This window comes from Pyxicephalus adspersus, chromosome 6 (assembly GCF_032062135.1).
Source record: "Pyxicephalus adspersus chromosome 6, UCB_Pads_2.0, whole genome shotgun sequence".
Taxonomy (NCBI): domain Eukaryota; kingdom Metazoa; phylum Chordata; class Amphibia; order Anura; family Pyxicephalidae; genus Pyxicephalus; species Pyxicephalus adspersus.
This window is the reverse complement of record NC_092863.1, coordinates 78,120,924-78,133,925: the sequence shown is the minus strand read 5'-3', so window position 1 is coordinate 78,133,925 and position 13,002 is coordinate 78,120,924. Positions and strand designations below refer to the sequence as shown.

General features: G+C 37.6%; 1 protein-coding gene across 2 annotated transcripts in view; it reads right to left on the bottom strand.

Moving 5' to 3' along the window:
- Positions 1 to 13,002, bottom strand: part of SV2C (synaptic vesicle glycoprotein 2C) — a 98,019-nt gene that overhangs the window by 23,079 nt on the left and 61,938 nt on the right. For both annotated transcript variants that reach the window (XM_072416285.1, XM_072416284.1), the window contains exon 4: positions 10,929 to 11,080. In XM_072416285.1, the coding sequence (XP_072272386.1) occupies positions 10,929 to 11,080 (152 nt within the window). The remainder of the gene's footprint in view (positions 1 to 10,928; positions 11,081 to 13,002) is intronic.

The following is a 13,002-nucleotide window of genomic DNA, read 5'->3' as shown; positions in this document are numbered from 1 at the left end:
AGGTAAGGCCAGTTTGAGATAATTTCTTTTCTTCTTTTATTACTTTTTTACACAAGTCAATGTAAATGCATGGCAAATGCATAAAAGCAATCAACTTTTTGCTGACGCTTGGTGAATGCATCCCAAACACCTCTATATACTCATGAGAAAAAAAACTTTTCCCTTTGTTAATTCCAAGGCTTTTACTTATCAAGACAAAAGAAAACATCTGGTCGCTACAATTAGGTTAATACAACGTCAGGTGACAACAGTACATGGCATATTACACGGTGTCATTTATTTATTTAGGTTAAAATGCAGAAGCAGCGTAGGATGAATTACCTACACACTTACCACGCTTATTGGAATTGAGAGGGTAAGTAGCCAGGTGCCTGTTTCTCCCCCTGTAATTGTGTTACATTCAGTCACAGTCGACAGCAAGGCTAAGAGGATGTGAATGCAGCTGTGGACCTTTACATGTCACTTAGACCTGGGGGACTCTCTATTATAGAATGTCGATGAATATCACATTGACTGCTTTATAAATAGACCCCCAAGTCTTTATCAGTGTATCAAAATATTTGTGTGACATAAATATGACTGGTAGTGTGGAAATGTGGTCAGCGTATAAGCTAAAAATGAGCACACCCACTATTATTAGCACTATTATTATTATTATTAGTAATAAACAGTGTTTATATACGTCACACAGTAGGAGGGGGATATGGAATGGTGGGCAATTAATGAGGGTTATAACAGACAGAAGAAAATGGTTGAGCAAGTTTTAAAAGTTGTTTTTTTTAGTTTTTTTTTAAATGTTCGGAAAGTAGGAGAAGGTGAATAGGACAAACAAGTGAGTTCCAGAGAGTCAGGGCAGCTCTAGAAAAGTCTTGGAGCCAGGCATGTGATGTGGTTATGAGTGAGGAACTCATTAGTAGGTCACTGGAGAGTTGCTATGGGTGCACTAGGATCCTAGGTTTGAATCCCAGTCTGGACACTATTTTGATGAACACACGAGTTTGTGTGTTCTCCTCCGGTTTGCATGGGTTTCCTCTGGGCACAATGGTTTCCAACCATATCCCAAAAGCATACAGTTAACTGCCCCCCCCCCCAAAAAAAAAAATACCCTAGACTTTATTAGTGGCATATGACTATGATAGTTTAGATCAGGCAACAATTTTTACATGGTGGAACCCTTGAAATAACTTTCAGGTCTTCTGGGAACCCCTTGTATAATTACTATATACACAGCTCACTTTGTATTAGAGGGGTGGTCAATAGGAAGAATGTCTCTCACATTGCTGGCCATTGGGAAGAATGCCTCCCTTACAAAAACATCATTGGTATCAGTTAAACTGACCTGACAGGCACAAACTGTTCATTCCTCAAGGAACCCCCAGTAGCCTCTGGAGGACCCGGGTTGAGAAACATTACTCTAGACATTAGAGTAGGAACATCTCTGAAGAATAGTTAATGATATCACTATGGACTATGGCGCTATACAAATACAAGTTAAAAAACCAAGTTAGTAATAAGGATATCATTCTCATCATCTTAGACTACATACACACGTTAGGTGATTCTCGTCTTATAATCTTCTCAGGGCTGATATCAGACAAGAATCTGCTGTGTGTACAGTGCTCGTCATTCATGGATCCGTCCTGGTGATCGTAATGGAAGTGAAGGGGAGAGAGCGCTCCGTTGTTCTACCCCTCCCCTTTGTATGTACAGCACTCATTCTTACATCGTTCATGAAAGATCCTTTCCCGTGACAATTATTGAACATATCTGCACAGTCTTAGAAGTTTTCAAGGTATGTTTTTACCAATGTAAGTTTACTTGTAATTACTTCACAAGAACAAAGCAGCACAATGATGCCTTATGATGGCTGTTGTGCTGGGAAGCCCCAGAAGGAGCTAATGATAAGCTGACACTAGTGAAAATCTCATTACAGTGATGTAGTCATGTGGTGCAATTGAGCTGCTATATGGCTGACTGAGTCAGCAGGCAGAGAGATTTATATACCCATAGCTCTCTAGATTCAGTTTACTTCAATGCTGTAATTTACTGTGAATGCTCTACAATGTAAGAGAAAAGCTAAGACATTCTCCATGAATCAGCTACAAAGCTGTTACGCAGCAACCTGCCAGGACAGTTAATGCCGGTGCTATTCTGGCCTTTCAGGTCTTACTTTATATGTAGCTAATGGAATAAAAGTGCTCTATAATGTAACTGCGCCATTTCATGCATAATGCAAAGGTGTACAAGTGGCCATACATAGACTAGAAGGTCATTTTAAAATTCTGGTATAATAACCAATTATATCCCAAAAACAGGAAAATGAAGAATTATGGTACCTCTACAATGGAGCAACAAATTATTTCCAAAAATTGCTGAGAAACATTGGCATATTTATCCATTTGTATGCCCACATATATTGTCCCAATCTGAAAGGTTCATTTCTTTTTTTACTCATGGTAAATCTTGATTTTCTCATTATATTGCACTGCAAATCATCACCTAATGTTATTATTAGCCCCATCTCTCTGGAGTTAAGGTTTTGCTTAGATTGGGGATAAAAGTATAATATTGTGTAAGTATATAGAAGAAGTCCTCTAAGCTACATCAGATTTATACACCTGCAGAAAGAATACACAGAGAAAAAAGTCTAACAAAATTAAAGGGCAATAGTTTCTGAGAACATACGAGTTTAAAAGGGTATGAAAAGAAAAATTATGTAAATGCATCATACTGATAAATACAATGGTACTTGTCTAATTTATCCAGGCATCATTCCAAACTATTAGCAAGTGTCAGTCTTTACATTCCTATAATTCAACAAATGGAACAAAACATATTTAAGTATATGCTAGACTTCTTATGCTTATTTTTAAAGAAGAAAGAACAAGGACATCTACTAACACTTCAGTGCTTGCATTGTGTTTAACCAACTCAAAACCAAATGTCTGATGTAGGGGTGTACATAGAACTGTTCATCATGTGTAAATGCACAAGGGTCCCGGCAAAGCTTTTTAAAACACTGTCTGCCACTTTGGGGCCACAGCTTCCTTGTGGACTCCCAGGATTTTCTTGATATGTGAGCTCAATATTGTCCTCAGTGTGTACTCCCCCTAAGCCTGCCAGCACCTTGCAACAGCTGAAAAAGTGTTTAGGGATGGGAAGGGGTATTGCGGGAAGTGATTGCAGAAGGTTGCATTGGTGTAGAATGTGCAATAAGTATTCCTGATCTTTCTGCTTTGTGTATTGGGTATAGAGCAGCCAAGCGTGTGTAACATGCAGCACAGCATACAGATTGCAGCAGTCAAAAATTGAAATCAACATGGTGTGCACATTACCTATACTCATTAGTTTTTTAAAAGGTACATCTGTTAAACTGCTGTTCTCTAATTAGCCAATCAAACAGTAGCACCTCAATCTATTTAGGTATGTAAACAACATAAAGACATTCTGCTAAAGCAGCGAGATACCACACTTGGTGCCACTTCTTTCAGCTAAGAACAGGCACATGAAGCTACAATTTGCACACACTCACCAAAAACGGACAGGGCGCTGGCGTAATGGCGTGGGAGATATTTTGTTGGCCAAATTAAGCATTGTTTAAAGGCCACAGCCTACCTTAGTACTGCTGATTACCATGTCCATCCCTTTATGATTGCAGAACTTCTGATGGCTACTTTTAGCAGGAAAACATGTCACAAAGGTAAAATCATATCAAACTGATTTCTTGAACAAGAGTGTATTGACCTCAGATGGTCTCCAGAGTCACCAGATCTCAATCCATTACAGTGGCTTTGGAATGTGGTGGAACAGGTCAAAAAAACGGCAGTTCTGTTTTCATCAATATGTACCAAATCCCTGAGGAATGTTTCCAGCACCTTGTTGCTTATGGCTGTTGTGCAGGAAAAAGGAGTGCCAAGACCTAGTAACGATCTGCCTACTAGGTAAAAAATATGGTACCTAATAAAAAAGTGGATATTCAGGAAAGGCAAACTTTGAGCAGAATAAACTTAAGCTTGTGTCAGTTATTTTTATTTTTAGTAGCAGTGCATTTGTGGTAAATATTGGGTAAAGCTGAAGTCTCTTTGGCTGTAGCCAACATTTAATTACAATGACTACAAACTCCAAACACCCGCCGTTCGCTGATTAGTAAAGTGATGTCAACATGGCTTCTTCAACAGTCAGAGCCGGACTAGAAATCTTTGATTGTGTACTCTGCAGATGCAAGAGGTGTAGACAGCACATACCACCTACAGCTCTTCTCTCCTCTGCAGTGTTCAATTAATGTTGTCAGAGATTCAGATTGTCGATGGACAGAGGTAGGGGTAATGGCTGGAAGAACAAGTAGGAATATGCTGTGTGTGGCTATGGCCTAATGCTGAGTACTGGGCAGGGGATGGCTGGTGTCTGCTGTGGGCAAAGAAAGAACTTTTCCTCAATATGGCTTTTCCATAATTTGTCATTGGTTGCTATGAATAAGAACATAGCAGAATAGCTGTTTTTTGCTACAAATAACCACACACTTATCCTTGTTTGTAAGAGTAACATCCATTTGAGCACTTAATCATACTTTGAGCACTTAATCATATCTTTTTACTCCTACACAATCCTATTCTGCAAGATCCAGCAGCAGGGGATTAATAAATTTTATATCAATGGAATATAATGCATATCAAGTGCATAGTCATGTCACTAACTGTTTCTCAAAGGGGCACACAATCTAGTATCATATGTCATTATACAGTCCAGGGTCAATTTTGGGGGAAGCCAATTAACCTATCTGCAAGTCTCCAAGTTTTTATAATGAGAAAGTACTGTTGTAGCAAGTTTTTATTGAATTCTCCTGCTTCAATATTTCATGGTTCATTAATGAAAACCATTACTGAAACCTGATTCGTGGATTTTAAATCTTTTAGCTTGTCCCTGACATGGCTCAGAATCTCACATCTATGGCCTGTTTTTTATTTATTTTATTGGGGGACATCGTGTTGGTTGGGTCTTGGTTGCACATGACAGAGGCTGAATTTGGAACGGTATGGAAGCACATGTTCGGGGAAGGGTTGGGTTTGGAGAATACTATTGGATGTCAGAGGAATGACGAAGGCTATGTACACATAGTGCATAGTTGTTGCCTGAGACAAACAATTGTTATTGTCTTATAATATATATATAATGTCAGTAATTGATTCACTGTGACATTTTCTATGGAGGAATATGTAATGGGGTGCCTTGCATTCATCCTCCCCTCTGTACAGAACATCGCTTACTACTATCAGTAAACTATCATGAATGATCATTTCCAGCAAAAATTTTCTGTCTTTACATGCCTAAATGTTAAACGTCAATAATGCAGCCTCAAACTGGACATTACAAAAAGAAGCAGCAACCCAATAAGCTCATTTCTGTCACCACTCCCTACTCCTGGCAGCATGCTTATTTTTTAGCACTACAGCACAACCGAATGGCCTTTTGTATATTTTCTTCCACCCTGTTTGAGCTCTGATATAAAGGGACATCAAGAGGCTGATAATAACTCAAATGTAGGTACCTATACTACTTTCAATAAAACAGAATTATGTATTAGTAAATGCAAAGCTACATTTATTTATTGTACAGCGCTGCGTAATATGTTGGCGCTATATAAATCCTGTTTAATAATAATAATAATAATAATGTGCCTGGAATATAGCTTTAAGGACAATGGTAATAATAATGGTCTGGTTTATGCCCCCCTTTCCTTGCTGCCTCAGACACTGCTCCAGCAGATCCATGATAAATATAAACCTTGCCAAATCATTATGAATGTAACGGCATCAATGGGGTTAACAGAAAAAAAAGGCAGAGCTGGCACTGAGGTGTTCAATTATTATTTTGAAGAAGCTACACACTTTCTGATGCGCCTTGCATCTCCACAGTATATTCAAAGCAGGTAATAATCACTTCTCAACCCACACAATGTCTTTCATAGCTCTTCACACAATACTCTTATGCAACAGCATTATATGGGAGAGCTTTAAGTGGGGGCAGATTGTAGTGAAGACATGAGATGAATGTAAAGTTAGTTCTGAGTCGGGTAAGTACAAGAATGCATCTGATAATGTCTCTTGTGTGTTATTATTCATAGTATATACAAACTTTATTGTGCTATGCAGAAAATAATCTAAAAATTCCAAACAAGAATAGAAAAGCCATATCTGTATCCTGGTCCATTTTAAATAACCCCAGGGTACTTCAGGATATCTACTGGTATGCTATTGACAAGGAAAACTATGGACTTCCTTTGGCTTCCATTTCACCTAAGAATCAAATTCAAGCTTCTGTGATTTGCCTTCAAATTCCTTCATAGTTCTCTTCCCCCTTACCTTTCTGTCTTGAAAGAAAAATACTCCCCCAGCCGCTTTCTTTGTTACAGCAATGACTTCCTCACTCATAACCCCATCAACCACTACATATCTCCCCTCCTATTGTGTGATACTTCCTCCACCTCGTAGATTGTAAGCTCTTCGGGGCAGGGTCCTCTTCATCTCCTGTGTCACTGTCTGTTTCTGTCTCTCATTTACAACTCCTATTTCATGTGCAGTGCTGCGTAATATTTTGGTGCTATATAAATCCTGTTTATTATTATTGATAATATTATTATTAATAATAATAATAATAATAATAATATAATGGACTCCTACCCAACTGATCCTAGTTGGGCTACAGATTTATGTGTTATATAAAACGAATGAACACAAGATATTTTTAATTATTAATATTAATAATTGTCTATAGTAAGTGTGCAGGCATGGTTACTAATTATATGTATGATATTGATATTAGGTTGAATCTTTTTTATATTGATTTTTGTATATATCATATAATACAAAAAGGAACAGAAAAACAAAACAACAAGGGTAAATGAAAACACAAAGGAAAATAATATAAATACTATGTCATTGGAGTAGCACTGCTGCTTCAATGACATATTGGTTGTTCAATCATCAGTTTAAAAACATTTTAATAGTTTAAATGAGTATTATGACTGTTCTTGTCTTAAACAAATAAAACATACAGGCCCAAATTGCAAAATAAAAGAGGAAAAAATAACAAAATATTTTCCATATAAGTGTTCTCACTGATTTCACATCTAAGTCCCTTTTGGCAAATAAACCTGTGTGCCTTGAAGAAAGCATTATTGCTAATGACAGCTCTGCATTGTGTTCTATAAACCCTTGGCTGTGCGGTCAGGCAGCTGCACAGATAGGAAGACAGAGTCCTGAGCTATGGGTAATGAACTGTAACATGCCTGAATGATTTCACACACTGTAGTCACTTCGGTAATAAAACTCAGCAGAAAGTAGAAATTCACTGTACACTGGTTAGATAATCCAACACCAACTATACTCGAGACAAAACAAGCTTCCTAAATGAAACCAATCCTACAGAAGAAAAGTAAGGGATTTGTATTTTCAGTATCATTTTGCCCTTCTTGCTTGGATTTGTTCTACTGGTTGGCTTCTTATTTGTTGAAAAAAAACCCAAAATTAGCTGCATACTATGTATAAGGGATTCAAACAATGTAGTGTTTAAATACATTTCTTTATTTCTTTGTAAATTTAACTTGGCCTTAAAAGTACCTATGGTCTCTTGCTGCCTTTTTTTGCTTCACCTGCACCCTTACTTCTTTGCTATAATAAAGTGGGGCTATGAATGTGACAGTGCTGTGTCCTAAATCACCTGGGACGAACACCTATAATTATCCATAAACTAATAAACTTTACTTTGATCAGTTTTCTGCTTTAGTATTTATCTTGGATGTTTTGGATGTTAAACAAAGTATAAGAATAAATATAGGATACAGGCAAAATTAAAGACAATTGAAAAGAAGCACAAAGACATTCCAAAGCATGAATCATATACACAACTCTCACTCTATGAAAAACTATATAAACTCACAGATATGAAGCAGCATTAACAAAAGAAGCCATAAACAGCCATGTCCCAATAAATGCTACACGCTTAAGGTCTTGCAGCCTTACACTGGCTAGCTAGAGTAGAGGGTTTCAAGGTAGGAAGGAAGTAAGAAGAGGAAATGTAGAAAGTAATCTGTAGTCACGATGAGAGAATTGAGGAAAGTAAAGGGGAGGGTAGAGTGGTAGATTGGGTACAAATCAACTTCAAAGATAGAAATTGGTGTCAAAGTTGCTTGGAAAGTAATGTACAATCCAAGGTGATTATGTTTTTCAAAAAGCAGGCAACCTATTTGGTAAGTTGGCTGCCAAAGATTTATTAGAGAAATACTACATGACTTTCCACTTGACCCGAGCCTTGCTTGACCACCTAGGCGCTTGAGCACCATGCTTTTGCTAGGGTCTGTTTCGCAGCTGTAAATACAAACATAAGCAACTTGGTCTGATGTTTGGTCCAACCATGAGGTGTAACAGGAGGGCTTCATACAGGTCCTTCTGGAGGCTTCTTTCCAGAAGAGTATAGATAATCTGGTACGTGCTTATCCAAAAGCATTTTATTTGAAGACAATCCCATCAGATGTGAGATAGCGAACCTACAGATCCACAAACATGAAAGCAGAGAGGGAATACCTAAATGTAGCCAGGGGAAGTGGTACCATGTACAAGCATAGGAAGACTTCATTGGCTTCAAAAAATGTCACATTCAAGAAACCACAAGCTACCACATGTCATATTTGCTCCCACTGGGACTTGTCTAGTCGACAGCGGATATCTGATTCCCACTGGGAACAATAGATGCCCGATGATAGGTGGTAGATCAGAGAAGGGATACCTTTGCCGAGCGGGTTCCTGGTGCAAATGCTCTCAAACCAACAAGAACAAAGGGGAGCTTGAGAAGCCCATAGTGGTCTGTACATGTGCTTATTTTGAAAGTATGGGAAGAGTTTGGAGGGGGACATCATATGAATTCTGGAGTGAGGCAAAGAAGTAAACCCGGTTTTTGGTAATGAAGTCTTTGACTCCTTGAAAACCCTTCCCTATCCAACAAGAAAAGCGGGTGGAGTCATCCTAGGCAGGCAAGTTTGATCAATTTTCAATTTGATTACCTTCAATTTGATAAATGTTGACTGTTGATCACAAATCAATGAATCAAACTATTGCACACCACAATTAATTCTTGTAACAATTCTTTGTAACCAATGGGATTTCAAATCGATCACTGTATTTTCACATGATTGACTCGATTTCTCAGCTATTAAAGAAAAGTGTATGTGCACATGTTCCAAAATTTGTACAGTATTTGTATTGTATTTGTTCCCAAAACCTGAAGTTTTCTGACAAGACCCAGAGCCCACATTCATGTAAGCACCATGTACCATTATGGAAAGGAATGCTTTGTCTAAAACTTGTTTTGTATAGAGTAGATAATATATGGACCCATTTCAGGTTCCTGATACTTACTGAGTCCCTATTAGGGATGTCCACCTTCTAGATTGGACTTGGTGAACCACTGCTACTGCTATTTGTGTTAGATAGCATGTTCCCTACCGGCCTTATTTCCCCAAAACCCCAAATGTCACTACAGGACACAATAATGGTGTGCAGTCATTTGAATGAACCACAGCACCCATCAGGGGATCAGGTATCCAACACACCCAGATGGGTAATTTAGCTGCGGCACCCAGAGCTCTACGAAAAGGAAAATTAACCCGCCATCCCCACCTGCAAGCTAGGAAAGAATAACCCTTCTTCTTTTACAGAGTACACTCTAGGTTCTCAGGTTTTAGGAACCCCTTACAGTCACCAGGAGTGTGCTCTCAATACCATGTGCTGACTCTTATTTGTACAGGGCCTTCAAAGAAGAAAAAATATTTTAGGTGAAAAGAGTACACATATGCACAATGGTATTTGCATGCTGTCCACATTTCCCTTCACATTTATTGATAAGCATCTCTTGAATACATTTTCCTTAACGTTAGTTTATTTAATAAAACATCTGCCCAAACATTTTTCATTTCACTCGGGGCTGAGCAATCTGGATGTTTTACCTTTCCTATTAGCTGTTTTATTTTCTGAGAAACAGTTGGTGCATTTCCATTAATTTTGTTTCCTGTAGGCTAAGTGCAGCAGTATTTTAGCTAGGTGAATTAAAGTTATACAAGCAAAACTCATCGAACTGTCTGGAAATTGGATTCATTTTTTACTTTGGATTTCCCTAAACTGTTATGTCTGCCAGGGACAAACTAATCTAAATTAAATTTAGATGTTGGATTTATTATAGCCTGATACCTGAATAAGTAAAATGTATCCTGCTTAAGCCCTCAGATGCCCCAAAAGTTGCAATGAAGCTGGCATGTTCTACCATTGGAACAAGTTAAGCTCCAAGCATACTAGGGGAGGTTGGCATGCATGATAATTTGTGTAACTGGCATTTCCATGAGCATCAACATCAGAGATATGTTGCCAAAAATCATAGATTATCTCCTAAAATTCCCTAATAGATATGCCTAAAATGCTGTTCTGGCTTTTTAGAAAATAAGTTAATATAAAAAGCAAAGATATTACTAGATTTTTTGCAAAATCTCCGGATTCACTTTTGCAGTAACAATTGTCATAGTCACAAGAATGATTCTGGGTGTACCCATTTCTGTGTACCCTGGGATTCCGCCCAATGTGTGTGTGGGAAAGAGACATTTAGAATATTGCTACAAGGTAATAAAGTTATGGTTTTCTCAGTGCGAAAAGTATCAATAGTAAAATTTGGGGTGTTTTTCCTTGATATGTGGTGCTTCCGTCCCACCCAAAAACACAAGAAAATGATGAAAATAGCATGACATAGAATCTTTGAGCCACAGTTTAATAAATTACCCTCTTAAACAAATGACTGAGATTAAACTCCACTGTAGCTCCAATATATAAATTGGCACCATATATATGTGTTTTCTATCCTTCTGGGTAGGAAGAGAAGATTTTGCTTACCGTAGTGTGGAATTATAGCCCAGGCCATGGCTGATGCATATATTCCACCGATCATCCAAAACATACACAACCAGCTCAGGTGCTCCCCTCGCTTCTCTCTTGCAAGAACTTCCGAAAAATATGAAAATGCAGTTGGTAGTGCTCCTCCAATCCTAAAAAAATTATGAAATCATCAAAGAATAATAGGTATTTAATAAGTTAAATGACAACTGCAGTTTTCATATCTATACTAAATCTAAAAACGACACTCAGAAAAACATTGTTCTGCTCTGTTTTAGGATCATTGGGAGCAATGCCAAGTCTGTCATCAATAAAGGTCAATACCAGGAAATGAATAAAATCCCCATTTATTATGCAGTTATACATTAAACAATTTGCAGAGAGGTAGGGGCAGCAACATTTCCACATTAAAAATATTATATATGTAAAAAAGTTTGTGTGTGTTAACCCCTGAATTCTCTGTTATGTGCTACTTACGTAATACCTTACAGATTACTGACTCCTGCACCCTGTGTTAGATACATATGACCTTTGTTCCCTGTCTTCATTATGCATTCAAAATGCATATGTAATGGGTTTCTGTAGGTATAAGCTACTGTATGTGCATTGAATACTTGCTCTGCTAAGGATGCCCTGAGTCAGGTCATCCACATGGATCACTGAATTCAAATTTTAAGAAAACATTAAGTGATAGAAATTAAAATAAGTTGGTATTAGAGTAATTGTGGTATAACATTACCTATCTTCATATTCACTTTTACCTTTATATTTCTTGCAGACTACTAAACAATGACTTTCTGCTGATGCCTTTTGTGGCTGGGTTTAGGATATTTACTAAGGCTCACAGATTGCTAAAGGGGTGGTGAAATTCAGAGTACAGCAAATTTAGCTGCAAAATTAAGGTTAAAAGTAAGTCCCCTGTACTGCCCCCTGACCATACCACAATGTATGCACATCATTAGTCTTTGTTGTTGTACTGACTATTCTTACAGCTTCTTTGCTATCTGTCTTTGATTTAAGCATATGCTGAGAATAATTACAATGATCACCAGGTGCCACCTAAGGGAGGTCATTGGGGGTAAAAGGCATCAAAGCTTTGCTGTTGAGCCCTCGTGGCATGTAATTATTATTTGCATTATGGCTACGTAGATAACATTTATATAAAGGTTGCTTTAACAATATTTTTTTGAGAGTAAATTAGAAAAAAATACAAAATAAAGAGTAGTCACACATTAGAAATCAACTAACATGGTACAAGTATAAAGCAAACAGAACACAAAGAAGCTTGATCAATAAAAACATAGCAATAGTAATTGTAAAATATGTAAAAAAGAAAAAAAACAATTCCCTGGCACAATGAGAAGGTGAAAGTAATGTTCCATCTATTAAAAATGAGGAACAATACACACAGGAAAGGGAAAAAGGGGAAGGGGAAGAGAGGGAAAAGAGGCTCCAGACAGGATTTGATATCTATAATCTCAAACCAATAAAGATTCAAGCATTGGTTCAGTATGATCAATCCATGGAGACCATATATTGAGAAATATGGCATGTTTATCCAATGTAATGGAACTCAATGTTTCATTAATCATAACAACATTTATTCAATGGATAACTACTTGAATGCAAAGGGAGGGTGATTTCCAGGAATGCACAATAGTCTGTTTAGCAGCACTAAATATAAAACCAACCAATTCCTGCACAGCCTTAGAAATGGTGAGTATTGGTTTATTTAGCCAGCCCTATAGGGGGTTTCACCAAAGCTCAATGTGAAGAATAGTACATATAGGAATATATATACTCTCATCTACAATTTTACTGCTCTAGGACAGGACCAAAAATGGAACTTTGTGCCATCAGGTGAGCATTTCTGAAAACACTGCAATATGAGCAATATGAGAAAAAGAATCTTATAAGCATTTTCCTGGGTCAAGATATTAGGAAAGCACTTTGCAATAGCAGCCCAGATATCATCTCAATCTGAATAATCAATGCAAATACCCAGCTTCCCCTCTCAGTGAATTGAATATTGTATTAAATATATTAGGCCAGGTGCATGGGGGTCTCCCTGCCA